The sequence below is a fragment of the Macaca mulatta genome, chromosome 11 (assembly GCF_049350105.2).
Source record: "Macaca mulatta isolate MMU2019108-1 chromosome 11, T2T-MMU8v2.0, whole genome shotgun sequence".
Taxonomy (NCBI): Eukaryota; Metazoa; Chordata; class Mammalia; order Primates; family Cercopithecidae; genus Macaca; species Macaca mulatta.
The window spans coordinates 130,931,167-130,958,990 of NC_133416.1; the positions used below are offsets into that span (position 1 = coordinate 130,931,167).

Genomic DNA, 27,824 nt, shown 5'->3' on the forward strand with positions numbered 1-27,824 from the left:
GCCCAGGCTGGAGTGCAGTGGCCGGATCTCAGCTCACTGCAAGCTCCGCCTCCCGGGTTCACGCCATTCTCCTGCCTCAGCCTCCCGAGTAGCTGGGACTACAGGCGCCCGCCACCTCGCCCGGCTAGTTTTTGTATTTTTAGTAGAGACGGGGTTTCACTGTGTTAGCCAGGATGGTCTCGATCTCCTGACCTCGTGATCCGCCCGTCTCGGCCTCCCAAAGTGCTGGGATTACAGGCTTGAGCCACCGCGCCCGGTCCTTTTTTTTTTTTTTGAGAAATAGTCTCACTCTGTCACCCAGGCTGGAGTACAGTGGCGCAATCTCAGCTCACTGCAACCTCTGCCTCCTGGGTTCAAGCCATTCTCCTGCCTCAGCCTCCTGAGTAGCTGGGATCACAGGCATGTGCCACCACGCCTGGCTAATTTTTGTATTTTTAGTAGAGACGGGGTTTCACCATGTTGGCCAGGCTGGTCTCCAACTCCTGACCTCAAGTGATTCACCCGCCTCAGATTCCCAAACTGCTGGCATTACAGGTGTTAGCCACCGCCCCCAGCCCATTGTGAGTAAATTAAATGATATACTACATGCCACTGAATTAAATGATATACTACATGCTACTGAATTGTGTGCACTTTAAAATTGTTAATTGTATATTACATGAATTCACCCCAATTAAAAAAATAGACAACCCAAACAATAAATACATAAATACTTTTTTTTAAGAGACAGGGTGTTGCTCTGTTGCCCAGGCTGGAGTGCAGTGGTGTAATCGAGGCTCACTGCAGCCTTGACCTCCTGGGCTCAAGAGATTCTCCCACCTTAGCCTCCTGAGTAGCTGGGACTACAGGTGTGCACCACCATGCCTGGCTAATTTAAAAATTTTTTTGTAGAGACAGGGTCTCACTATGTTGCCCAGACTGGTCTCAAATTCCTGGTCTCAAGCAATCCTCCTGCTTCAGACTCCCAAAGTGTTTAATTTCATAAATTAAAATACATAATTTTAATTAAAATACATTATTATTAAAATACACAATTTTAATTTATAAAAAAGGACAAGTAACAATTCATAGCACAATCTCTTTTATTTTGAAAACAAAATAAACAGAGAATTTGTGTGTAGATGGATAGAAAGGGAAGGTTTTCCTTCCGGCAGTGCAGTGGGGATGAAGCAAAGGGGAGTGTCACGTCTTGTGCATAGTTTTATTTGACTCTTACACAATAAGAGTAATATATATACTACTTTTTTTTTTTTGTTTTTTTGTTTGTTTGTTTGTTTTTGAGACAGAGTCTTACTCTGTCGCCAGGCTGGAGTACAGTAGTGCGATCTCGGCTCACTAAAACCTCTGCCTCCCGGGTTCAAGAGATTCTCCTGCCTCAGTCTCCCGAGTAGCTGGGATTACAGGTGCATGCCACTACGCCCAGCTAATTTTTTTGTATTTTTAGTAGAGACGGGGTTTCACCAGGTTGGCCAGGATGGTCTCGATCTCTTCACCTCGTGATCCGCCTGCCTCGGCCTCCCAAAGTATTGGGATCACAGGTGTGAGCCACCGATCCAAACACCAGGCTGGGCATGGTGGCTCACGCCTATAATCCCAGCACTTTGGGAGGGTGAGGCGGGCGGATCACCTGAGGTCGGGAGTTCGAGACCAGCCTGATCAACATGGAGAAACCCTGTCTCTACTAAAAATACAAAATTACCCGCGCGCAGTGGCACAGGCTGTAATCCCAGCGACCCAGAACCTCAGGATGCGGTCTTATTTGAAAACAGGGTATGTGCAGATGTAATTAGTTAAGATGAAGTCATGGTGGATGAGGGGTAGCCCCTAAATCAATGCCTGGTGTCCTTATAAGACAAAGCAGGTTGGGCACCATGCCTCATGCCTGTAATCTCAGCACTTTGGGAGACCGAGGCAGGCAGATCGCTTGAGCCCGGGAGCTCGAGACAAGACTGGGCAACATGGTGAAACCCTGTCTCTACAAAAAGTATAAAAATTAGCTGGGCATGGTAGCACATGCCTGTAGTCCCAGCTACTTGGGAGGCTGAGGCAGGAGGATTACCTGAGCAGGAGATGAAGGAGGCAGAGGTTGCAGTGAGCTGAGATCGTACCACTGCACTCCAGCCTGCGGGAAAAAACCCCATTAAACAACAAAAGATAAAGGAGAGGGAGATGAGACACATAGACACGGAGGAGAACGTTTGGCTGCAGAGGCAGAGACTGGGATGGTGTAGCCACAGGTGAGGATGCCGGCAGCCCCCAGAGGCAAGGAAGGACTCCTGCTGAGAGGCGCTGGAGGGAGTATGGCCTTGCTGACACGCGACTATGAATCTCTGGACTCCAGAACTATGAGAATAAACTGTTTTCGGCCATCCAGTTTGTGGTCATTTATTATGACAGCCCCAAGAAGCCAATATGGCAAATATATGGAGAAAGGCCCAGACAGAGGGCACAGCAATTTTGGTTTTTTGTTTTTTTTTTTTTTTTTGAGAGAGTCTCGCTGTGTTGTCCAGGCTGGAGGGCAGTGGTGGCAATCTCAGCTCACTGCAACCTCCGCCTTCCGGGTTCAAGCAGTTCTCATGCCTCAGCCTCCCGAGTAGCTGGGATTACAGGTGCACGCCACCACACCTGGCTACCTTTTGTATTTTTTGTAGAGATGGAGCTTCGCCACATTGCCCAGGCTGGTCTCAAACTCCTGGCCCCCAGTGATCCACCGGCCTCAGCCTCCCAAAGTGCTGGGATGACAGGCATGAGCCACCATGCTTCTGACAGCACAGTTGAGCCCCATGTGTCCAATTCGGCAGCCACCCAGCAGCCACTGAGCACTTGAAATGGGGCCCATCCAAATGGACATATGCTGCAAGCATAAAATACACATTGCCATTGTCAGCTGATGGATAAACAAACGTAGGGCCTGCACACAATGGAATGTACTCAGTCTTAGAATGGAAGGAGATTCCGACATGGGCTACAACATGGATAAACCTCGAAAACATTCTTAGGTGAAATAAGCCAGACACAAAAGGAAAAATATGATATGACTCCACTTATAGGAGACGCCTAGAGTAGTTACATCCATAGAGACAGTAAGTAGAATGGTGGGTGCCAGGGGCGAGTGGGAAATTAGTATTTAATGGGACAGTGTTTCAGTTTTGTGAGATGACAAGAGTTCTGGAGATGGATGGTGGTGGTGGCTGTACAACACTGTGAATGTACTTAATGCTCCTGAACTGTACACTTAAAAATGACTAAGACAGGGCCGGGTGTGGTGGCTCACGCCTGTAATCCCAGCACTTTGGGACTCCAAGGCAGGAGGACTGCTTGACGTCAGGAGTTTCAGCCAAGCCTGGGCAACACAGTGAGACCCCCATCTCTACCGAAAAAATTAAAAAATTAGCCAGGCGTGGTGGTGCACACCTGTCATCCCAGTTACTTAGAAGACTGAGGTAGGAGACTCTTTTGAGCCCAGGAGGTTGAGACTATGGTGAACTATAATTGCGCCACTGCACTCCAGGCTTGAAGACAGTGCCTCGTCTCAAAAAAAAAAAAAAAAAAAAAGGGAAAGCAGGGGTTAAGATGGTAAATTTTATGTAAAATGTACGTTACGTATTTTTCACAATAGAATATGAATATATACACATATACACACATACATACGTATGTATGTATCCTACCAGATTTCAAAGACTTAATATGAAAAAAATGCAAAATATCTCATTGATAATCTCAATGATAATTTTTATATTGATTACATGTTACAAGGAAACTTACTGCTTTGGATCTATTGGGTTCAATAAAATATATTATAGAAATTACTTTCATCTGGCCAGGCACCATGGCCCACGCCTATAATCCAGCACTCTGGGAGGCCAAGGCAGGCGGATCATGAGGTCACCATCCTGGCTAGCACGGTGAAACCCCGTCTCTACTAAAAATACATAAATTAGCTGAGCATGGTGGCACGTGCCTGTGGTCCAGGCTACTCAGGGAGGCTGAGGAAAGAGAATCACTTGAACCCGGGAGGCGGAGGTTGCAGTGAGCCGAGATCGCCCCACTACACTCTAGCCTGGGTGACAGAGCGAGACTTCATCTCAAAAAAAAAAAAAAGAAAAAAGAAAAATTACTTCATCTGTTTCTTTTTTTTGTTTTTTGAGACAGAGTTTCGCTCTTGTCACCCAAGCTGGAGTGCAGTGGCACGATCTCGGCTCACTGCAACCTCTGCCTCCCAGGTTCAAGCAATTCTCCTTGCCTCAGCCTCCCAAGTAGCTGGGATTACAGGCACCAGCCAACATGCCTGGCTAATTTTTTTTTTTTTTTTTTAAGTAGAGACGTGGTTTCACTATGTTGGCCAGGCTAGTCTCGAACTCCTGACCTAGTGATTCACCCGCCTCGGCCTCCCAAAGTGCTGGGATTACAGGAATGAGCCACTGTGCCTGGCCTCTTCTTACTTTTTCGAATGTGCCAAGTAGAAGAATGACAATGACTTCTCTTTTACTGAACAGTGTTGTTCTGCAGTGCCCTTCAGAAAATGACAACGTGGTCAGTTTTCCTCTTCCCCTGGTGACTAAGCTGTTCCTTTAGAGCCCAAAGATTTTTTTTCCAGACCCATGAGCAAATCTTCACAACCCATCCCCTGGCACGATGGCTTGCATACCTGTCATTCATTTCTGCATGTGCTAACAAGTTTCTGTGTGCTGCCCTCCAGCTGACAAGCTGGATTTCCACAAACAGCTGGGAGTGAAGTGCTTTTTAATCTGGAGACTTCCGGGGGTAGAGGAGCCTGCCAGGTGCCTCTGAGCACAATGCCCCAGTTGAACTGCTGGGAAGGCCACACTCTTCCGTGCAGAGCTGGCTCCTCTCAGCACTCCCTCACCCCCGACACAGGAACCCGGAGACTGCACCCCCAAGTCCTCAGTCTACCCCTGCCTCTGCCCGGCACATTCTCGGCCCTCACTTCCCGGCCTCCACCTTCTTCCAAGGACCTTGTTTGTCCCAGGTCTGTTCTCCTAGCAGGTGGAAGACATGCTTTATCCGTGCTGTGTTCCCATGGTTTCCCATGCAAAATAAAAATAACCACGAAAGGCACGCCTGGCATCTGCCCGGTCTTTCCACTCATGCGGGAGGGCTGCTGCCATGTGCCTCCTGAGCTAACCCTTTGGGAGCTAACCCTTTGGGAGCCGGACCCACGCTAGATGCCATTTAAGTGTGTCTCACATCGCTCACATGTGGGCTGATTCATGACAAGCCCAGCAGGGATCTGGAAGGCTGTGGAAGAAAAGCAAAGCTTCCCAGGTGGAGGGTGCTGCGAGCGTGTGTGCACTGATGCACAGGGAAGCGGCTCAGAGCCCTCAGGTCCAGGCCCTGTGGGTCCCTGAGGCCTCTGGGCGCCCTGCAGAAGTGTCAGAAGTTTAACATAGTTTCCCTATGGCCCAGCAATTCCACTCCTAGGTATATACCTCAAAGAACTGAAAACAGAGGTCCACACAAAAACTTGAGCGCAATGTTCACAGCAGCACAATTCACAACAGCCAAAAGGTGGTGACGTCTCACAGGTCCATCCACAGATGAATGGGCAAATGACATGCGGTATGGCCATAGAACGGAATATAATTCAGACATGAAAAGGAAGGGCCAGGCACAGTGGCTCACGCCTGTAATCCCAGCACTTTGGGAGGCCAAGGTGGTCAGATCACCTGAGGTCAGAAATTCAAGGCCAGCATGGCCAATATGGTGAAATCCTGTCTCTATTAAAAATACAAATATTAGATGGACGTGCTGGTGCACACCTGTAGTCCCAGCTACTCAGGAGGCTGAGGCAGGAGGATCACTTGAACCTGGGAGATGGAGGTTGCAGTGAGCCAAGATTGCACTACTGCACTCCAGCCTGGGCGACGGAGTGAGACTCCATCTCAAAAACAAAAACAAAAACAAAAACAAAAACAAAAAAGTCCTCCTTCTTGGGCTAAAGGAAATCGGGATAGGGTGTCCGGGATCCTCCAGGCCCAGGCTTACTTTGCTGCTAGAAAACTTTCTAATGTGCAAGTCACTGCAGCAGGGAGCCCCCAGCCCCAGCATGTGCCTCCCTGCCCTGCCTCCAACCTGGCAAAGTCCAGAACAGGCACAGAGCGGGCACTCCATCCGAGATAAGGGAGACAAAGGAATGCATGGCAGGCCTCTGTCTGGAATCGTAAGCTCTTGGGCAATGGAACGCCACGGCGGACCAATCCATGGCGGGCGTGATTTCAGTCTCCCCCGCAGCCTTAACCACAGGGTCTCCAGCAGCCCTGGGTCAAAGGGTCCTAGAGAGACATAAGTCTTCCTTCAGGGAGCTGATTTCAGCTGATCTGGGTTCCACTTCTGACTCTGCTAACTTGCTATGTGACCTTGAACAAATCACTCTCCCTCTCTCAGTCTAAACTTTTCTCATCTGTTCAATCAGTAGGTTGGACTGGATAATGATAACCTGTAGTAATAATGGCTAATACTCGCTGAGTGTTTTCTGTGTACCAGGTAAGATTCTAACGGGTCTATACAGATTCACTGATTTTACCCTCATGACAAGCTTCTGAGGGAGGTATGGTCATTTCTCCCATTTTTACATGGGGGGCAACTTAGGCACATGAAGGTCATGTGACTTGATCAAAGTCACATAGCAGGGAGGTTTCAGGGTCAGGACTCAAACCTGGGCTGCCTGGCTCCAGAGACAGTGCTTAGAATCATGAGAACTTTTGTTTTCATTGTTACTAATCACATCTCAACAAAGGAAATCCAAGGAAAAGAGAATCCAGACCGGAATCAAACTTTTCATTTTTCCTTGGTTCCCATAGTCCTTTTCAGTGCCATGTATATTTTTATATATAAATTTATACATACACACACACACACACACACTTTTTTTTTTTTTTTGAGACAGAGTCTTGCTCTGTTGCCCAGGCTGGAGTGCAGTGGTGCAATCTCAGCTCACTGCAACCTCCACCTCCCGGGTTCAAGCGAAATCTCCTGCCTCAGCATCCCGAGTAGCTGGGATTATAGGCGCACGCCACCACGCCTGGCTAATTTTTGTATTTTTAGTAGAGATGGGGTTTCATCACGTTGACCAGGCCTCAAACTCCTGACCTCAAATGATCCACCTGCCTCCGCCTCCCAAAGTGCTGGGATTACAGGCGTGAGCCACCGCGCCTGGCCTTCAGTGCCATACTTGATTCTGCAGAGTGGTCACCACACATTCTGAAGTTGGGCACCCACCCAAGGTCCGTCCTCATCCCATCAAACATGAGGAGGAGGCTCATGTGGGGAGCCATGGAGTTTCTCAGAAGTGATGACTCTGATATTCCTTGGGGTGAGCTGCAGGAGGCACCTCTGCTTTAGTGGGCAGGAAGCTGCAGGGCTGAGCAGAGCAGGTACTGCCCACAGCCCCGCCTGGCCCGAATCTTATGGCCCGTCTGTCCTTTTCCCAGCACCAGAAGAGGCCCTGTATGAAGGTTCTAGACAAGTGCTTATTGGATGAGTGACAGTTCGGGGGATCCAGCGCCATTCAGGTCTGGGATGCCATCCCGGGCTGCTCACTGGTAAGTGTGTGTCTGTGATAAGAGCCTCTAATCTCCTCCCAGCACACTTAGAATAAAATCCAAACTTTAGCCTCTAAGGAGCTATATGATCTGATCCCTGTGACCTCATCTCCAACCTCCCGAGGCCTCAATCATCTTCTGATACCCTAGCCTTCTTTTTTTCATCTTACTGTCGCTCAGGCTGGAGTGCAGTGGTATAATCTCAGCTCACTGCGGCCTCAACCTCCTGGGCTCAAGTGATCTTCCCGTTTCAGCCTTCAAGTAGCTCAGACTACAAGTGTGCACCACTGCACCTGGCTAATTTTTAAAAAAAATTTTTAGTAGAGATGGAGTCTATGTTGCCCAGGCTGGTCTCGAACTCCTGGCCCCAAATGATCTTCCTGCTTCAGCCTCCCAAAGTGCTGGGATCACAGGTGTGAGCCACCACGCCTGGCCTACACTAGCCTTCTTGGTTTCCCTCAAATGCTCATGTCCCAGGGCCTTTGCACGACTGCCCCTGCAACCCCGACCCAACACACGCAGATATTTGTGTGGTTCACTCTGTTACTTCATGAGGGTTCAAATGGGACCTCCTCGGAGGCCTTCCCTGACGGCTGTATCCAAAGATTTCTCTACCAAATCACTCTATCACATGCCCCGCTGCAGCTCTCCCAGAGCACGGCCGCCCCCCGGACCTATGGCATCTGTGTGTTTACATGTAAAGCCCCTTTCTCCTCAGTACAGCACACAAGCTTCCCAAGGGCAGGGTCGCTGTCACGTTTCACACGCATCCCAGGGCCAAGAGAGGAGCCTGACAAACAGAGGGGAACCTGTGACAGTTTGCTGAAAGGACCTCTGTGTTACCATCTGTAGACTGAGGCTACAGTATGTCTCTCTGGAAGGGTTATGGTGTGAATCAACATGACACAGAAGGCAAAGGGCTTTGGAATCAGCCAGCACCGCACCAACATCCAGGGGCGGTGGCGACCATCGCTGATGTGGGCGATGAGAAAAGGAACGGCCGGCCCCCTTGCATTGGCGCCGGCCTCCGCTTACCTTCATGCTTCTGGAACTCCTCCTCTGAGAAGCTGACATCCTTGTGGGAGAGGTTGGTCATGAGCTGCTTGTTCTCCTCCTGCAGCTGGGCGATCTGGGAGAGGAGGTCCTGCGCCTCCCCTCGCCACACATCCTCCACCAGCTCCAGCTCCTGCCATGGCGAGGGGACAGTGTGGGTCACTGCCCGCCCAGGGCGGCGGCCCCACCCACCCCAACCCTCAGGGGCAGCTAGGGTTGCTGGGACTTCAGAAGTGGGCATCAGGCAGCTGGGCCAGCAAGGCCACCACGAGCCCCATATAGCACCTTTGCAAGAAACAGAAGGCACCCTTCTTTGGGGCAGATGCCTATGTTTATGCTGTTAGGACCAGGCCCAGTGAGAACTGCCCCAAGGATAACCACAAAGCTGGTGCCGCATCTTGGAGCTCTCTTCAGAGCAGACAGAGCGGCCCCAGGAGACGGGGGTTCTAACATTCCCAACCTCTGGGGGGCACACCCCCGGTCTCTGGACAGTTGGGACAAATCTCTCTCCAAGACAGCCAGAGGCCTTGAGAATCCTGGGGATGCCGAGGCAGGCAGGGGCCCCGGCCCCAGCGTTCTTTAGGTGTCTGATCCAGGTGTCTCTCCATGGGGTCTTTAACCACTGACGTGACCACCCTGAGCCTCAGTTTCCCTCAGTGGGGGAACCAGAACAAAGGCTCACAAAGTGAATGTGAGGATAAATAAAATCGGTCTATTAAAGTTATTTTGTGGGTGGCTGTAGTCAAAGAAATAGCCAATAACAAGTGCTGACAAGTACAGGAAGAAACTGGAACCCTCCTACACTGCTGGTGGGAATGGAAAACGGTGTGGACATTTTGGAAAACACTCTGGCAGTTTTGCAAAATATTAACACAGAGTTACCGTAGGACCCAGAGATTCCAGTCCTTGGATCAGCTCAAGAGGTATGAACACAATGTCCACATGAAAACGTATGCACGTGAATGTTCCTCACAGCATTACTGCTAGTAGCCAAAAGGCAGAAACCCCAGTGTCCATCAACTGATGAATGGGTAAATAAACGTGGCACATCCAAACAATGGAACATTATTCGGCCATGAAAAGGAATGAAAGTCTGACATACGCTGCAACATAGGTGGACCCTGAAAACACTATGGAAAGAAGCCAGACACAAAAGGTCACATGTTATATGATCAGTTTTAGAAAATGTCTAATATCGGCAAATCCATAGACATAGGAAGCAGACTGGAGGTTGTCTAGAGCCAGAGTGCTAGAGGGGAGACGAGGAATGACTGTGAATGGGATGGATTTTCTTTTGGGGGGTGATGAAAATGTTCTAAAATTGATAGTGGCCGGGCGCGGTGGCTCACACCTGGAACCCCAGCACTTTGGGAGGCCAAGACAGGTGGATCACTTGAGGTCAGGAGTCCAGGACCAGCCTGGCCAACATGGCAAAACCCCGTCTCTACTAAAAATACAAATATTAGCTGGGCGTGGTGGTAGACACCTGTAATCCCAGCTACTCTGAGCCAGGAGAACTGCTTGAACCTGGGAGGCAGAGGCTGCAGTAAGCTGAGATAAAGCCACTGCACTCCAGCCTAGGGCACACAGTGAGACTCCATGTCAAAAAATAAAATATAAATAAAATAATAAAATAAAAAATAAAATAAAATAGTGGTTCAAGACATGGATACTGGAGCCTGCTGACCCAAGTTTGAATCCTGTTTCTGCTGCTTACTAGCTGACCTTGGCTAGTTATTCAACCTTCTGGTGCCCCAGAAATAGGGAAACTAGTGTAGTATCTGCCGGGGAGGGTGGGTGTGAGGATTAAATGGTTACTATAAGTAAAGTGCCTGGAACATGCCTGGCACCCAGAAAGCACTAACAATGTGTATGCTGATCTCTGTCCCATCCCTACAATCCATCACAAGTGGCCAGGTGGCCGGATGCTAGGCATGGACTCTGTCCATCTTCTAAATAAGTTCTCAGAACCACCTCCTTTGTCACAAGCCTGCTGCACTGGGGAAGAGAGGAGTAAGAGCCTAGTATTTGCACAGAGGGCACAAGGTCACCAGGGGAGGTGAAGGGCAGGGCCGGGGTGGAAGTGGTGGTGAAGGGATGGAGAGGGCATGTTGACCTCCCACAAGCAGGTGTGGCCTGGAAGCAGAAAGAGGCTCATCCAGCTCTGTTCCTCTCTGTTCCCAACTGGCACAGGCCAGGCTCACACAGGGCTCAGAGAATATTAGTCAAGTGTAACTGGCTGGGGCAGGCTGAATAACGGCTCTAAAGTCATCCAAGTCCTAATCCCTGAGAATATGTTAATTTATGTGGCAAAAGGGACTGTGCAGAGCTGATTAAGTTAAGGATCTCAGACATGGCACGGTGGCTCATACCTATAATCCCTGTAATTTAGGAGGCTGAGGTGGGAGCACTGATTTAGGCAAGGGTTTGAGAACAGCCTGGACAACATGGCAAAGCCCCGTCTCTACAAAAAATACAAAAATTAGCTGGGCATGGTAGTGCACGCCTGTAGTACCAGCTACTTGGGAGGCTGAGGTGGAAGGATCACTTGAGCCCAGGAGGTTGAGGCTGCCGTGAGCTGTGACTGTACCACAGCACTCCAGCCTGGGCGACACAGCAAGATCCCACCTTTTTTTTTTTTTAGAAAAGGCTCTCGAGGCTGGGCATGATGGCTCATGCCTATAATCCCAGCAATTTGGGAGGCCAAGGCAGGAAGATCACTTGAGGTCAGGAGTTCGAGACCAGCCTGGCCAACACGGCGAAACTCCATCCACTAAAAATACAAAAATTAGCTGGGCGTGGTGGCATGCGCCTGAAATTCCAGCTACTCAGGAGGCTGAAGCATGAGAATCACTTGAACCTGGGAGGTGGAGGTTGCAGTAAGCCAAGATTGTGCCACTGCACTCCAGCCTGGGCGACAGAGTGAAACTGTGTCTCACAAAAAAAAAAAAAAAAAAAAAAAAAAAAAGGCTCGTGAGATGGGGAGATGATTCTGGATTATCTGGCTGGATTATCTGGTGGTCTGGTGGGCCGATGTCATGTCAGGGTCTTCATAAGAGGAGGGCAGGTCAGCATTAGAGAAATATGAGGGAGATGGGAAGAAGCTACACTGCTGGCTTTGAAGATAGAGGAAGGGGCCACAAGCCAGGGAATGCAGAGTCCATTAGTTAGGGAAGGCAAAGAAACGGATCCTCCTTCACAGCCCCACAAAGGAGTGGAGCCTTCCCAACACCTTGATTTGAATTCAGTGAGAGCCATTTCTGACTTCTGACGTCCAGAAATTTTTCAGTATTATTCATATTGCTATTACCCATATGCCTCCATAATACTGTATGACATTGTATCCATAATATTGAATTATCCAGTTCAATGAGACAGTACGTTTCTGGCCAGGCGTGGTGGGTCACGCCTGTAATCCTAGTACTTTGGGAGGCTGAGGCAGGAGAATCACTTGAGCCTAGGAATCTGCGGCCAGCCGGGGCAACATGGCAAGACCCCATCTCTGCTGAAAATTAAAAAAATTAGCTGGGTGTGGTGGCACACACCTGCAGTACAGCTACTTGGGAAGCTGAGGCGGGAGGATCACTTGAGCCCATGGGGCTGAGGCTGCAGTGAGCCATGGTCACGGCACGGCACTCCACCCTGGGCAAGAGAGTGAGATGCTATCTCAGAAAAAAAAAAAAAAAAAAAAAAAAGATAACACATTTCTGCTGTTTTGAGCCACTAAGTTTGTGTTCATTTGTTATAGCAGCCACAGGGGATGAACACAGACTTTAACCCTCAGTTCTCTTTTTTGCTTCTCTCAACGAACTGAAGTTGATGCTGGGGTTGCTGATTCTTGCCTCTGAGGTGACCACTCAGAATCTCAAGCTGCCTCCATACCAGCTCAGTGTCTCTCCCGAGAAGTCAGCCCTGATCAGTTATCTCCTTCACGTTCCTCCCTCAGCACCAAGTCCTCAAATTCCTCATCCAAGCCTACGAGCCCCAGCACCTTCCTGATTCATCTCCCAGTTCTCTTCCTTACTTGCTCTGCTCCAGCCACACTGACTCTGTGTTCCTTGAACACACTAAGTGCATTCCTACCTCAGGACCTTTGCACTTCTCACGTCTTCTGCCTAGAATGCCTCTCCCCCAGATCAAAATGTGGCTGGATCCTATCCTTCATTCAGATCTCAGCTCAGATGTCACCTCCTCAGGGAAGCCTTCCTGACTACCCCATCTGTTAGACTACCACCCTAGTGAGTCTCTTTCATGTCTCCCAGTTTTATTTTCTTTATGGCACTTATCACAGGCTGATTTTTTTTCCGAGACAAAGTCTCGCTCTGTTGCTCAGGCTAGAGTGCAGTAACATGATCGCGGCTCAATGCAACCTTCACCTCCCAGGTTCAAGCGATTCTCCTGCCTCAGCCTCCTTAGTAGCTGGGATTACAGGCACACACCACCATACCCAGCTAACTTTTGTATTTTTAGTAGAGATGAGGTTTCGCCATATTGGCCAGGATGGTCTCAAACTCCCGACCTCAAGTGATCCAGCTGCCTTGGCCTCCCAAAGTGCTGGAATTACAGGTGTGAACCACCGCGCCCAGCCTGAATTTTTTTTTTTGTTTTTTTTAATCTATCTTGGCTAGGCACAGTGGCTCACACCCGTAGTCCCAGCACTTTGGGAGAACAAGACAGGACGACTGCTTGAGCCCAAGAGTTCAAGACTAGCCTGGGCAACATAGTGAGACCTTGTCTCTAAAGGATAAAAAAAATTATAGTGTGCCTGTAGTCTTAGCTGCTCAGGAGGCTGAGGCAGGAGGATCACTTGAACCCAGGTGTTCAAGGCTGCAGTGAGCCATGATGCCATCATTGCTCTCTAGCCTGGATGACAGAGTAAGTCCCTGACTCAAAAAAAAAAAGGGGAAAAAAATCTCTGTCTCCCCCTCATGCTATGGCTGTTGAGCATTTGACATGTGGCTGGTCTGAGTGGAAATGTGCAGCAGGGGTTAAAGATACGCCAGATTTCAAAGATGTAGTAGGAAAAAAAGAGTGCAGAATATCAAATGATAAGTTTTTATATTGATTATATGTTGAAACGAAAATATTTTGGATAGGCCGGGCGCGGTGGCTCACGCCTGTAATCCCAGCACTTTGGGAGGCTGAGACGGGCAGATCACGAGGTCAGGAGATCGAGACCATCCTGGCTAACACGGTGAAACCCCGTCTCTACTAAAAAATACAAAAAACTAGCCGGGCGAGGTGGCGGGCGCCTGTAGTCCCAGCTACTCGGGAGGCTGAGGCAGGAGAATGGCGTGAACCCGGGAGGCGGAGCTTGCAGTGAGCCGAGATTGCGCCACTGCACTCCAGCCTGGGTGACAGAGCCAGACTCCGTCTCAAAAAAAAAAAAAAAAAAAAAAGGAAATATTTTGGATATACTGGGTCCCATAAGACATATTAAGATTAACCTCACTGGTTTGTTATTTTGTTGTTTTTAAGACAGAGTCTCACTCTGTCACCCAGGCTGGAGTGCAGTGGTGCGATCTCGGCTCACTGCAATCTCTGCCTACTGGGTTCAAGCGATTCTCCTGCCTCAGCCTCCTGAATAGCTGGGATTACAGGCACCCACCATCATGCCCGGCTAATTTTTGTATTTTTAGTAGAAATGGGGTTTCGCCATGTTGGCCAAGCTGGTCTTGAATTCCTGACCTCAAGTGATCCACCCGCCTTGGCCTCCCAAAGTGCTGGGATTACAGGTGTGAGCCACCGCGCCCAGCCAACCTCACTGTTTTTTTATTAACATGGCAAAGCTGCATAATATTTCTTTTTTTTTTTTTTTGAGACGGAGTCTCGCTCTGTCGCCCAGGCTGGAGTGCAGTGGCCGGATCTCAGCTCACTGCAAGCTCCGCCTCCCGGGTTCACGCCATTCTCCTGCCTCAGCCTGCCGAGTAGCTGGGACTACAGGCGCCCGCCAACTCGCCCGGCTAAGTTTTTGTATTTTTTAGTAGAGACGGGGTTTCACTGGGTTAGCCAGGATGGTCTCGATCTCCTGACCTCGTGATCCGCCCGTCTCGGCCTCCCAAAGTGCTGGGATTACAGGCTTGAGCTACCGCGCCCGGCCGTGCAAAGCTGCATAATATTTCTATAGTATAGCACTGCACTAAAAAGTCAGGCTCATCAGGGCCAAGGCCTCATCTGTCATGGTCATTACTGTCTCTCCAGTGTCCAGAACAACATCTGGCACACAGTAGGTTCTCAGTAAATATATTTGCTGAATGGGTGAATGAATAGCACAGTCTGGTATGTTACATGCAAATGTATCAGCCCAGCCATTGCTTTCTAGAATTTATTTGTGTTTTCCCTTTCTTCCCCGTGACCCGCCTGCTGCCTGACATGAGAATTTGCTTTTCTCTGCAGAGCCATGGCACCGAGACGGGCACTGTGTTCACTATGGCCTGTCAACAGGTTTGCAGACTGAGTGATGAGACAGAACATGACCCAACTGTGGCCTGCATCTGAGTGATGAGTGGAAGTGAGTGAGTGGGTCTACTGGGAGGAGGAGTGGGGGGAAGAAAGTGTATGTGCTTTACTGGAGCCATAATTGCTGAAAGAGAGAGCGGAAAGGAAGAGGGGGGAGGGGAAGAAGAAGGGGAAAAGGAAGAGGAATGGAGGCGGACAGACTAAACCAGGATATGCCAAAAAGATTTTTGTGGAAATATCATCTTGAAGAGCCTTTGAGACTTCAGGGAAAAAAAAAAATCATACAAGTCTCTCTCCATCCCAAGAATGTGAAGTCAAGGGGTCTGGGGCTGGGGTAGGAAAGGAATTTGCATCCTTGATTTAGAGAGGTCATCCTCAATGTAAGTCAACAAGCCCTGGCCCTGAGCGCAGGGTGTTCACTTCCCAGCTGAACGTGTTCCAGAGGCAACAAGTGCAGCTGCTGAGAATTCCATGTGACTTCAGACCTGGTGGCCTCCGATGGCTTCCAAGGATTTCTCTCAGCCCCTCTGCCATGGAACTAAACAGCCCCAGTTTGGGGACAGTATAGATGCCAGGACTTCTGTGTGATCTGGTCAAAGCCCCTTGGTCCCTGTTAATAAGAGGCGCCACACGAGAGGATTTCCAAGGTCCCTTGCCTCCTTGACCCTCTATGAGAGATGGAAGCCTCTAGGGTAGGAGTAGAGGTGCTTGGGGTGGCGACGGTTTCCTAATGTGAGCCTGTGAGCACCTCAATGAATGTCTCTCCAGGCCCAAAAAGAATTTTAACACTTGTAAAGCCCTTGCTATGGGCAGGTTCTGTCCTGAACACTTTGTATGTATTTATATTAACTCCTTTAAACCTCATCACGTTCTATTGGGGGGTGCTATTACTATCCCATTTTAGAACTGAGGAAACTGAAGCACAGAGATGCTGGGGGATTTGCCCAAGATCGCACAGCCTGCACGTGGTAGGGTTTGAAACCAGGCTGTCTAGCTCCAAAGTCCCAGCTTCTAGGAGTCTTGAAATTAATCACAGGTCAAAGCATTTTCAGGCTCCCAGATACCCTGGAAATGCTGCTCGACTCTTGGGAGCCTGAGTTTCCTTCCTGCCCCTAGGGCATAGGGACGCATGAGGACGAGCACAGTCAAACATGGCAACAGAGCTGCCAGCTACCTGTGGGTCTGCCCTCAGGTTAAGGGTTCAGATCCAGCTTTGGCTATTTTCCTCCAAAACACAGAGATCCATCCAAGTATACAACAGGGGATGGCCTGCCCCTGAGGTTCAGAGAGGCCAGTTGTATTTCCTGAGGCTGAACAGCAAGCTGGAGACTGCTCAGACACCCTGATCCCTCAAGGAAAGGTGTTTCCTCCCATTCTCAGTCTGAAGGGGCTGCCAAGAGCATCCCTGGCTGAGGTTAGGGCAGGAAACCACATGTCTTTCACTTCCTTTTCTCCAGGAACCTCGTCTGGACTCCAGGCCCAGTGGGGAGGCCCTGATTCAGAGAGACTCCTGATCACAGGGCAGAGGCTTAGCCTAAAAGCCACCCCAAATGATCCCTTCCCCCCAATTCAAACAGGGTGGGGAGGAGACACGGGACTGGGACTCTCTCATCACTAATTCGGGACAAATCCCTCCTCCCATTGTGACCCTTGGTTTCTTCATCTGTAAAATGAAGATAATCTTTATAGAGTCCTGTGAGGATTAAGGATAAAATCAAAGAGGAGAGAACACTGGTTGCCACAGGTTCATAAGCTAGGAGAGTCCGTCCCGGGAAGAAAGTTGTAAATATGAACCTGGAGACTGGGGGTCAGAAAGCTCAGTGGCTGGAGGTCACATTCCCTTTGCTCTGGGGAGACTGGGGGTGGGGGATGAAGAAAGGGTCCTGGACCTGATGTCACATCTTCTTGGGAAACACGGGAGGGCAAGAGGCTTATTTCATGTCTGGAAAAGAATAATACTGTCTAAGCACTTAGCTTACATGGCCCCATTTAATTCTTCTAAGGTGGGTCCTATTATGATCACCATTTGACAGGTGAGGAAATAAAGCACAGAGAGGTTAAGTAACTTACCCAAAGTCACACAGCTATTAAACTGTGTGTAAAGGTGGGATTGGAACTCCAGAGAACAGCTCTTAATCTCTCGGGTGGTATCTGCCAGCCACCCCTGGTCGGGCAAAGGAAGGTCAGGGCCTCCCTCCCTCCCCACGTAGGGTCTCCTCTGGTCCGGTCCCCGAACACACACACGTGTGCACCCACAGCTGCCCAATCCGGAAGAGCCCTTGGGTCCCCGCGGTCCCACTGCCCAGACGGACAGACCAAGGCCGCCGCCCACCTTCTGGTGCTTGCGCTCCTTCTCGATGCGGTCCATCCTCTCTAGGCGCAGGCGGTCCAGCTCCAGGCGCAGCTCGTCCAGCTCGGGCGCGACGTGGTGGCGGCTGACCAGCACCTCCAGGATCTCCAGGACGCGCACGACCTTGGGCATGAGGCGCGCGATGGCCTCGCAGCCGTGCTGGTCGATGACCCGCTCGAACTCGTGGCCCACAAGCGACGCGATGTCGTACACGTCCATGACGGTCAGCTCGGCCACGTTCTTCTCCAGCGCCGACTCGGCCGCCAGCGCCGACCCCCGCTCCTCCTCCATGACCGCCCTCCCGGCCTGTCCCCCGCCCCGCAAACTCGTGCAACTCCCAAACTTGCCGCGGTAGAGGGCCGGGCCGGCCGGGCCCAGCCTGGGCCGCGGGCGGGCGCGCTCAGCGGGCGCGGGGGCGAGGGCGCAGCGGGCAGCGGGTGGAGGGCGGCGGACGGCGGGCGCCGGCACGGGCGGCGGCGCGGGGTGCGCGGGGCCGCGGTCTGGGCGCACGGCTCGGCCCGGAGCTGCTCCCGAGTGGGCGGCGGCGGCGGCGGCGGCGGCGGTGGCGGCGGGGAGGGCGCGCGCGTGCGCAGGCCCGCGGCGCCTCCCAAGTTGAGATCAGAGTTGCGCTCAATGGAGCCGGGCCGGGCGCCCCGGGGCGGTGCTGGCCTGAGGGGCGGCAGCGCGCCGGGCCCGAGAGGAAGGGCGGCCCGCGACTCCTCCGGGAAACTTTGGTGGCGGCGGCGGAGAGGCTGGGTGACCGCTCCCCCGCAGGGAGGCCGCGCGCCCCGCCCCGATCCCGGCCTGGCCAGGGGCGCGCCCACTTTCCGCCTCCCGGGGGCGCCCCGGAGTCCCCCCCAGCGCTGACTGCGCGGCCTGCACACTGGGCCCCGTCTCCAGCCGCCAGACCCGCAGCGCCCCTCGCCCGTGCTCCGGCCGCCCCTTCCCCGCCCGGCGCTGGCTCCTCCCACCACCCGGCCGCCGGGAAGGGTCCAGGCCGCCCCGGGAGAGGGGGCCGGGGGGCGCTGGTCTCGCGGGACGATTCGCTGCTCTGGGGAGCCGCCCCGGCCTTGGAGAGGGATGGAGGGGTCACGAGGAGGTCCCCGGGCTGGGGCTCATCCCGGAAAGAAAACGGGGACGCCCCGGCCCGCAGACCCTCCCCGCAGACCCGGCCCCCTGCAGAGGCGCCCGGAGCCCCAGGGCGCTCCTCCCCAAGCCACATCCATCACTGGCTCCGTGTGACATAAACGCCACTTCACAGTAGGGCGAAGCCCGCTTGGCATCCGAGCACCACGAGTTTTCTTGTCCCAAGGCCCCCTGTCCATTTGGGCTGTCCAAATCCACTTGTCCATCAGACCCCCTCCCACTCCTGGGAGAACCTTTCCTGAACCCAGAACCCCATCCGCCCCCCACGCAGGAGTTAAGGACCCCCTTGCAAACTCACAGTCCCCTGCTTGCCCCACCAGAATTGCTCTTAGCATCTTGAGTTTTCACAGTGTGGTAGCAGATAGGTTTCCACCGTCTGACTGTTAGCTCCTTGAGGGAGGAAATCTTAATGCCCTTGTAGCCATAAAGTGCACCCCAACCTGGCACGTATTGATTAAAAATCTAAAAGTTGGCCGGGCGCGGTGGCTCACGCCTGTAATCCCAGCACTTTGGGAGGCCGAGGCGGGCAGATCACCTGAGGTTGGGAGTTCAAGACCAGCCTGACCAATATGAAGAAACACTGTCTCTACTAAAAATACAAAATTAGCCGGGCTTGGTGGCACATGCCTGTAATCCCAGCTACTCAGGAGGCTGAAGCAGGAGAATCGCTTGAACCCGGGAGGCGAGGGTTGCAGTGAGCCGAGATTGCACCACTGCACTCCAGCCTGGGCAACAAGAGCAAAACTTCACCTCAAAAAAAAAAAAAAAAAAAGGTTTTTTAATTAATTTTTTCATAGAGACAGGGGTCTCACTATGTTGCCGAGGCTGGCCTTAAACCCCTAGACTCGAGCGATCCTCCTGCCTCGACCTCCCCAAAGTGTTGGGATTACAGGCGTGAGCCACCGTGCCTGGCCCCAAATTCTAAAAGTTTAAAATATATTGAGTATTTGCTTTACGTGTAGTTAAAAAATATGCAGTGTTTACTATGTGCCAAGCATTATTCTAAGTGCTTTACTAATATTACCTCATTTAATCCTGACTACATGGCTTCCTAAAGAGTGGCCTAAGGACGGCGGGGATCCCCAGTACCCAAAGGGTCTCTGGGAGGTTCTCCCTTTCTCCAGCTGCAAGTCAGTGTCAGGCTGGGTGTTCCTCATATTCTCAACACGAAACGGCGGAGTGCAGCGGACAGTGCAGAAGCGGTGTTGAGGCACCAGCTCCTTTCTAATGAGCAAGACGCTAGAGACTTGCAAAAGCATAAACCAATACCATCGCTGACAAGATTGCTTCAAATTTATTTTGGAGCATAGCATTATTCTTATTTTAAAAAGTACATATGGGTTGGGTGCAATGGCTCATGCCTGTGATCCTAGTACTTTGGGAGGCCGAGATGGGAGGATTTCTTGAGCTCAGGAGTTCGAGACCAGCCTGGGCAATATAGTGAGAACACCCCCCTCCCCCGTCCCTATAAAAAAAAAATTAAAAATTAAAAAATTGGCCGGGTGCAGTAGCTCATGCCTGTAATCCCAGCACTTTGGAAGGCTGAGGCAGACGAGGTCAGGAGTTCAAGACCAACCTGGCCAAGATGGTGAAACCCTGTCTCTACTAAAAATACAAAAATTAGCCAGGTGTGATGGTGCATGCCTGTAATCCCAGCAACTCGGGAGGCTGAGGCAGAGAATTGCTTAAACCCGGAAGACAGAGGTTGCAGCGAGCCGAAATCGCGCCACTGCACTCCAGACTGGGCGACAGAGTGAGACTCCATCTCAAAATAATAATAGTAATGATAATATAATAAAATAAATAAGTAATAAAAAGATAAAAAAATTAAGGCCAGGCGCGGTGGCTCACGCCTTTAATCCTAGCGCTTTGGGAGGCCAAGGTGGGAAAATTTCTTGAGCTCAGGAGTTTGAGACCAGCCTGGCCAACATGGCAAAACCCCGCCTCTACTAAAAACACGAAAATTAACTAGACATGGTGGCATGTGCCTGTAATCTCAGCTACTCAAGAGTCTGAAGCACAAGAATCATTAGAGCCTGGGAGTCAGAGGTTGCAGTGAGCTGAGATCGTGCCACTGCACCCCATCCAGCTTAGGCAACCAGAGTGAAACTCCGTCTCAAAAAAAAAAAAAAAAAAAAAAGTAAAATAAAAAATTCGTCAGATGTGCTGGTGAGAGCCTGTAGTCCCAGGTATTCGGGAGGCTGAGGTGGGAAGATCCCTTGAGCCCAGGAGGCAGAGGTTGCAGTGAGTTGAGATCACACCACTATGCTCCAAACTGGGCGACAGAGTAAAACTCTGTCTCAGAAAAATAAAAATAAATAAAAAAATATATAGGCCTGGCCACAGTGGCTCATGCTTATAATCCTAGCACTTTGGGAGGCCAGAGCTGGAGGATCACTTGAGCCCAGGATTTCAAGTCCAGCCTGGGCAGCATGGCAAAACCCCGTCTCTATTTAAAAAAAAAGAAAAAAAAAAGAGCCAGTTGCAGTGATTTATGCCTGTAATCCCAGCACTTTGGGAGGCCAAGGGGGGCGGATCGCTTGAGGTTAGGAGTTCAAGATCAGCCTGGCCAATATGGTGAAACCTCATCTCTACAAAAATACAAAAAAAAAAAAAGAAAAATTAGCCAGGCATGGTGGCAGGCGCCTGTAATCCCAGCTATGCAGGAGGCTGAGGCAGGAGGATCACTTGAACCTGGAAGGCAGAGGTTGCAGTGAGCTGAGATCGTGCCAGTGCACTCCAGCCTGGGTGACAAAGTGAGACTCTGTTTCCAAAAAAAAAAAAAAAAAAAATTACCTGACTGTGGTGGCATGTGCCTGTAGTCCCAGCTACTCAGGAGGCTGAGGTGGAAGGATGACTTGAGTCCCAGTGGGCAGAAGTTGCAGTGAGCTGTGATTGTGCCACTGCACTCCAGCCTGAGTGACACAGGAAAACCCTGTCTCAAAAACAACAAAAAAACTCATGTTACCTAGCACTTTGGTGTGAGCCTGTAGTTCCAGCTACTCCAGTGGGAGGATCCCTTGAGTTCAAGAGTTCGAGTCTATCCTGGGCAATGTAGGTAGACTGTCTCTAAAAAAATAAAAAGTTAAAAAAATTTAGGTTAACATGTAATGTGTTTACTACCTTTTTTTTTTTTTTGAGACGGAGTCTCGCTGTGTCGCCAGGCTAGAGTGCAGTGGTGCGATCTCGGCTCACTGCAACCTCCATCTCCCTGGGTCAAGCAGTTCCCCTGCCTCAGCCCCCCAAGCAGCTGGGATTACAGGTGCACATGGTGTACATGGTGAAACCCTGTCTCTACTAAAAATATAAAAGTTAACTGGTGTGTGGCGCGTGCCTGTAATCCCAGCTACTAGGGAGGCTGAGGCATGATAATCTCTTGAACTCAGGAGGCGGAGGTTGCAGTGAGCCAAGAGCGCACCACTTCACTCCAGCCTGGGCAGCAGAGTGAGACGCTGTCTCAAAAAAAAAAAAAAAGTCTTTCAATATTGTTTTAGTGTAAAGAGTTTCTGAGGCCAAAAAGTTTGAGAACTTCTGCCTTATAACGTCCTAAGAGGTAAATTTTATTATCTTATTTTACAAATGAGGAAACTGAGGCACAGAGAGGTTAAAAAGCTCACCCAAGGCCAGGCAGCTGGTGAAGGTAAATTCAGGGTCAGACCTGCGCAGTCTGGCCTCGAGTCTGTGCCATAACTTTCTCATCCTTGTTCCTTACACATGCTAAGCACTCTAAACCTTCTGGATCCTTCCAACAACCCAAATGAAACTGACATATTATTGCTGTCCCCTTTCCTTTCTTTTCTTTTCTTTTTTGAGGTGGAGTCTCGATCTGTCACCCAGACTGGAGTGCAGTGGCACAATCTCAGCTCACTTCAATCTCCACCTCCTAGGTTCAAGCATTCTCCTGCCTCAGCCTCCATAGTAGCTGGGACTACAGGCGCCCGACACCATGCCCAGCTAATTTTTGTATTTTTAGTAGAGACGAAGTTTCACCATATTGGCCAGGCTGGTCTTGAACTCCTGACCTCAGATGATCCACTTATGTTGGCCTCCCAAAGTGCTGGGATTACAGGTGTGAGCCACTGTGCCTGGCCAGTGCTGTCCCCTTTCCTTTTCTTCTTGTTCTTCTTTTTTTTTTTTGAGACGGAGTCTAGCTCCGTTGTCAGGGTGGAGTGCAGTGGTGTGAAAGGGATGGGAGGGTGGGAGAGATGGAAATTACTTTAAGGAGGGAAAGGGGAGGCAGGAGTCCATCTCCTTAGGAGAATGGTGACAGAGTAGGGTGGGAGGGCAGTTGAGTCTAGTGGGTAAGCTTCCAGAGCCACCCCTCTGTGTTTTTTTTTTTCGTTTCTTTTACTTTTCTTTTTTTTCTGGACAAAGTCTCGCTCTTTTGCTCAGGCTGCAGTGCAGTGGCGCGATCTTGGCTCACTGCAACCTTCGCCTCCCGGGTTCAAGCAATTCTCCTGCCTCAGCCTCCCGAGTAGCTGGGACTACAGGTGCGTGCCACCACCTGTAGCACGGCCTCGGCCTCCCAAAGTGCTGGGATTACAGGCGTGAGCCACTGCGCCCGGCCTTATTTTCTTTTTAGAGACAGCGTCTCGCTCTGTCTTCCAGGCTGGAGTGCAGTGGCGCAATCATAGCCCACTGCAGCCTCGACCTCCTGGGCTCCAGGAATCCTCCTACTTCAGCCTCTCCAGCAGGTGGTACTATAGTTGTGCACCATCACGCCCAGCTAATTTTCTTTTCGTAGAGATGTGGTCTCACTACGTTGCTCAGGCTGGTCTCAAACTTCTGCGCTCAAGCCATTTTCCCACCTTGGCCTCACGAAGTGTGGGCATTACAGACATGAGCCACTCACAGGGTCTATTACTGCCAAAACCTAGAGGATGTATCCTTGCTGGGTGTAGATATAAATGTCCAGCTGACAGCTGGAAATGTGGAACTTGAGTTCGGAACTAAAGAAGCTGTGATTTGACCTACATTGACTTCATTCGAAGAGTAAATATTTAGCTCTTTTTTTTTTATCTTAAACAGGGTCTTGCTCTGTCACCCAGGCTGGAGTGCAGTAGTGTCATCTCGGCTCACTGCAACTTCCACCTCCCGTGCTCAGATGATCCTCCCATCCCAGCCTCTCAAGTTGCTGTGATCACAGGCACGCGCCACCACACCTGGCAAATGTTTTTGTATTTTTAGTAGAGATGGGGCTTCACTATGTTGGCCAGGTTGGTCTTGAACTTCTGGGTCAAGCGATCCACCTGACTCTTGGCCTCCCAAAGTGCTGGGATTACAGGCATGCGCCACCACACCTGGCTGACAAATACCACATATCTTTTTTTTTTTTTTTTTTTTTTGAGATGGAGTCTCGCTCTGTCACCCAGGCTGGAGTGCAGTGGCACGATCTCGGCTCACTGCAAGCTCTGCCTCCCAGGTTCACGCCATTCTCCTGCCTCAACCTCCCGAGTAGCTGGGACTACAGGCGCCCGCCACCACGCCCGGCTATTTTTTTTTTTTTTGTATTTTTAGTAGAGACGGGGTTTCACCGTATTAGTCAGGATGGTCTTGATCCTTTGACATAGTGATCCGCCTGTCTCAGCCTCCCAAAGTGCTGGGATTACATGCGTGAGTCACCGCGCCCAGCTGACAAATACAGTATTTTTATATGCGTAGACCAAAGCACTATAAAACAATGCTGGGCATCTGCCGTTTGCCCCTCCACTCTCCCTCCTCCACCCCCTGCTCTGTGCCCCAGGAAGCTGACTTATGTGCTCAGGTCAGCAGCCTTCCTTCCTGGCCAGCTTCAGCTGCCATTGTCCACTGGAGAGTCTCATTAGGAGACTGGAGAGTGAGAGGAGAGTGCGATGGGAGTCTTAATTCCCCAGATTTCTGCTGCAGGGTCACTGCGGGCTGGTTGCCTTCATCCTCCAATCCAGTGAGGATCTCCACTCTTCTCTCTGTCTCAGGCTCTGTCTCTTCAGTCTCAGGTGCAGGGATTATAGGCCTGAGCCACCAAGTAACAGCTCCTTGCTGTTGCTACCTCCAAGGTATTGCACCACCCCTTTTGACTCCCCTACACTCTCCCACACCTCTGTACAGAGTCCCAGTGGTGTGTTGGAGCTGGCTTGTGCCAAGTTGTGAGAGCCTCTTGTTTGCAACCCTACCCAACTCTGCACTGAAAGAGTTGGAAAGTGCTGGAGGTTGGTAAATCATGGCAATTGACAAGTGCTACAAATCACAGACCCCCCTCTCCACTTTACTAGTAGGTAAGCACACTTCTAAAACAGTCTCCTTCTTAAATTCTTTGCAAATAATCCTATTTCGAATATGCTTTCTTATTCCTGCGTGGACACTGACTAATGCAAGAACACAATTCCTTTTTTTGGTGGGGAGTGCAGTGGTGTGATCATGGCTAACTGCATTCTCAAACTCCTGAGCTCAAGTGATCCTCCTGCCTCAGCCTCATGAGTAGCTAGGACTACTAGTGTATGCCACTAAATTAAGCAAATTTTTTTTAATTAAAAATTCTTTTTGTAGAGATGGGATCTCCCTGTGTTCCCCAGGGTGGTCTTGAACTCCTGGCCTCAAGCGATCCTTCCACTTTGGCCTCCCAAAGTGCTGGGATTACAGGCATGAAGCACTGCACCCGGCCTACAATTCATTGTGTTTTTTTTTGAAAGGGAGTCTTGCTGTGTTGCCCAGGCTGGAGTACAGTGGCGTGATCTTGGCTCACTGCAACCTCTACCTCCCGGGTTCTAGCAATTCTCCTGTCTCAGCCTCCCAAGTAGCTGGGACTATAGGCTCATGCCACCACACCCAACTAGTTTTTGTATTTTTAGTGGAGATGTGTTGGCCTGACTGGTCTTGAACTGTTGACCTCAAGTGATGCGCCTGCCTTGGCTTCCTAAGGTGCTGGGATTATAGATGTGAGCCACTTTGCCCGACCCCAAAATTCTTTTTGAAGAATTTATAGTATAGGGATAATAATTATAACTATTTATTGAATGTTTATTTCAGGTTTATTTCAAGGACTGTGCTAGGCACTTTATAAATAAACCTGATGCTTTAGGTTTTATTATCCCACTTACAGAAAAGGAAACCGCAGACGCCTGGAGAAGTTAAGTAACTTGCCCAAGTCGATGAACATCTTTTAGCTACTACATTAGCACAATCTGGTTTCCTATTTATTTATTTTTTAATTTTTTTGTAGAGATGGGGGTCTTACTATGCTGTCAAGGCTGGTCTCGAACTCCTGGGCTCAAGGGACCCTCTCACCTTGGCCTCCCAAAGTGGTGGGTTTACAGGCGTGAGCCCTCCCACCTGGCTAATTTCCAAATCCCTGCTTAGATAGTTCTTACATGTTCTAAGCATTTGTCCATTTAAACTTATTTAGTCCTCATAAAATCCTGGAAGACCCTCTGACTTCAAAACTATCTTTAAAAAATGTTTCAGCAGGGCACGGTGGCTCACGCCTGTAATCCCAGCACTTTGGGAGGCCGAGGCAGGCGGATCACCTGAGATCAGCAGTTTGAGACCAGCCTGGCCAGCACGGTGAAACCCCGTCTCTACTAAAAACTATAAAAATTACCCGGGTGTGATGGCGGGCTCCTGTAATCCCAGCTACTAGGGAGGCTGAGGCAGGAGAATTGCTTGAACCCAGAAGGTGGAGGTTGCAGTGAGCTGAGACGGCACCACTGCTCTCCAGCCTGGGCAACAGAGGGAAATTCTGTCTCGGGGGAAAAAAAAAAGTTTTAAGGTAAAACGTACACACTAAGTCCTCAAATAGCGTTGTTTCATTCAACATTGTTTTCTTATAACATTGGTGAGAAAAAAAATCGATCCCTAGCTGGGATCATTGTCGTGTGGAGTTTGCACGTTCTCCCCATGTCTCTGTGGGTTTTCTCTGGGTACTCTGTTTTTGTTTGTTTGTTTTGTTTGTTTGTTTGTTTTTGAGACAGGGTCTTGCTCTGTCACCCAGGCTGCAATGCAGTGATATGATTATAGCTTACTGCAGCCTGCAACTCCTGGGCTCAAGCAATGCTCCCAAGTAGCTGGGACCACAGGTATGTGCCACCATACCTGGCTAATTTTTTTTTATTTTCTGTAGAGGCAGGATCTTCTTATGTTTCCCAGGCTGGTCTTAAACTCCTGGCCTCAAGTGATCCTCCTGCTTTGGCCTCCCAGCGTGTTGGGATTACAGGTGTCAGCCACCACACCTAATCTATTTTAATGTTTAATATTGTAAGTGTTTTGTTTCTTCATTTAGAATTTTTTTTTTTTTTTTTTGAGACAGAGTCTCGGTCTGCCACTGGGGCTGGAGTGCAGTGGCCGGATCTCAGCTCACTGCAAGCTCTGCCTCCCGGGTTTACGCCATTCTCCTGCCTCAGCCTCCCGAGTAGCTGGGACTACAGGCGCCCGCCACCTCGCCCGGCTAGTTTTTTGTATTTTTAGTAGAGACGGGGTTTCACTGTGTTAGCCAGGATGGTCTCGATCTCCTAACCTCATGATCCGCCCGTCTCGGCCTCCCAAAGTGCTGGGATTACAGGCTTGAGCCACCGCGCCCGGCCCATTTAGAAATTAAGTGATGATTTTGTGACCAGAAATATGCCTAGGAACTTAACCCTTGTTTATGTCAATTAGCCTATGGTAAAATTTGTTTTGTTACACATAGTTTTACTTAAAATTGCAGTTTCCAAAAACCTATCAATGATGTTAATGATGACTTACTGTCCCTGCTTAAAAAAGCAAATATCATAGAAGGATATACAATGATATGCAGTGAACATAAGTTGTTGCCAGGCAAAACCCATCTTTTTATTCTCCCCAAAGGTGACACATAAACAATAGTCATACATGTGAATACTGTATCCAACTTTATTGGTTTTTTATTTTTATTTTATTTGTATCCAACTTTAAACCAAACTATGTGGCATAATCAGGAATGGCTTCCTGGAGGCTGCTAACTCTGTGGGTGAGGACTGGGGGCAGAATAGGCTGTGTGTGTGTGTGAGTCAGCAGGCTAGGGCTGGACTGGACGGGGCAGGCTGGGGAACCAAGTTCCCTTGGTTCCAAGGGAAAGGAATTTGAAGACAGAATCAGAAATTGTGGGGACAAGTTCATATTTGCTATAGTACGAATGTTGTGTGACTTCAGGCAAGTCACTGAATTTTTCTTTTTTTTTTTTATTGTACATCAGTCTGTAATTTTTAATTAGAATTAGCTAAAAAGACATTGTACCTTTCAAATGTATGACTGAGCACAAC

The 27,824-nt window shown here is 50.1% G+C and overlaps 1 protein-coding gene across 6 annotated transcripts in view; it reads right to left on the reverse strand.

Moving 5' to 3' along the window:
- The window catches only part of RILPL1 (Rab interacting lysosomal protein like 1), a 58,249-nt gene extending 40,286 nt beyond the window's left edge, over positions 1–17,963 (reverse strand). For all 6 annotated transcript variants that reach the window (XM_015109621.3, XM_015109620.3, XM_015109622.3 and 3 more), the window contains exons 1-2: positions 17,410–17,963; positions 8,601–8,751 (exon numbers count right to left, since the gene is read on the reverse strand). In XM_015109621.3, the coding sequence (XP_014965107.2) occupies positions 8,601–8,751; positions 17,410–17,718 (460 nt within the window). In that variant the 5' untranslated portion in view covers positions 17,719–17,963. The remainder of the gene's footprint in view (positions 1–8,600; positions 8,752–17,409) is intronic.
- Between the last annotated feature and the right edge of the window lie 9,861 nt (positions 17,964–27,824).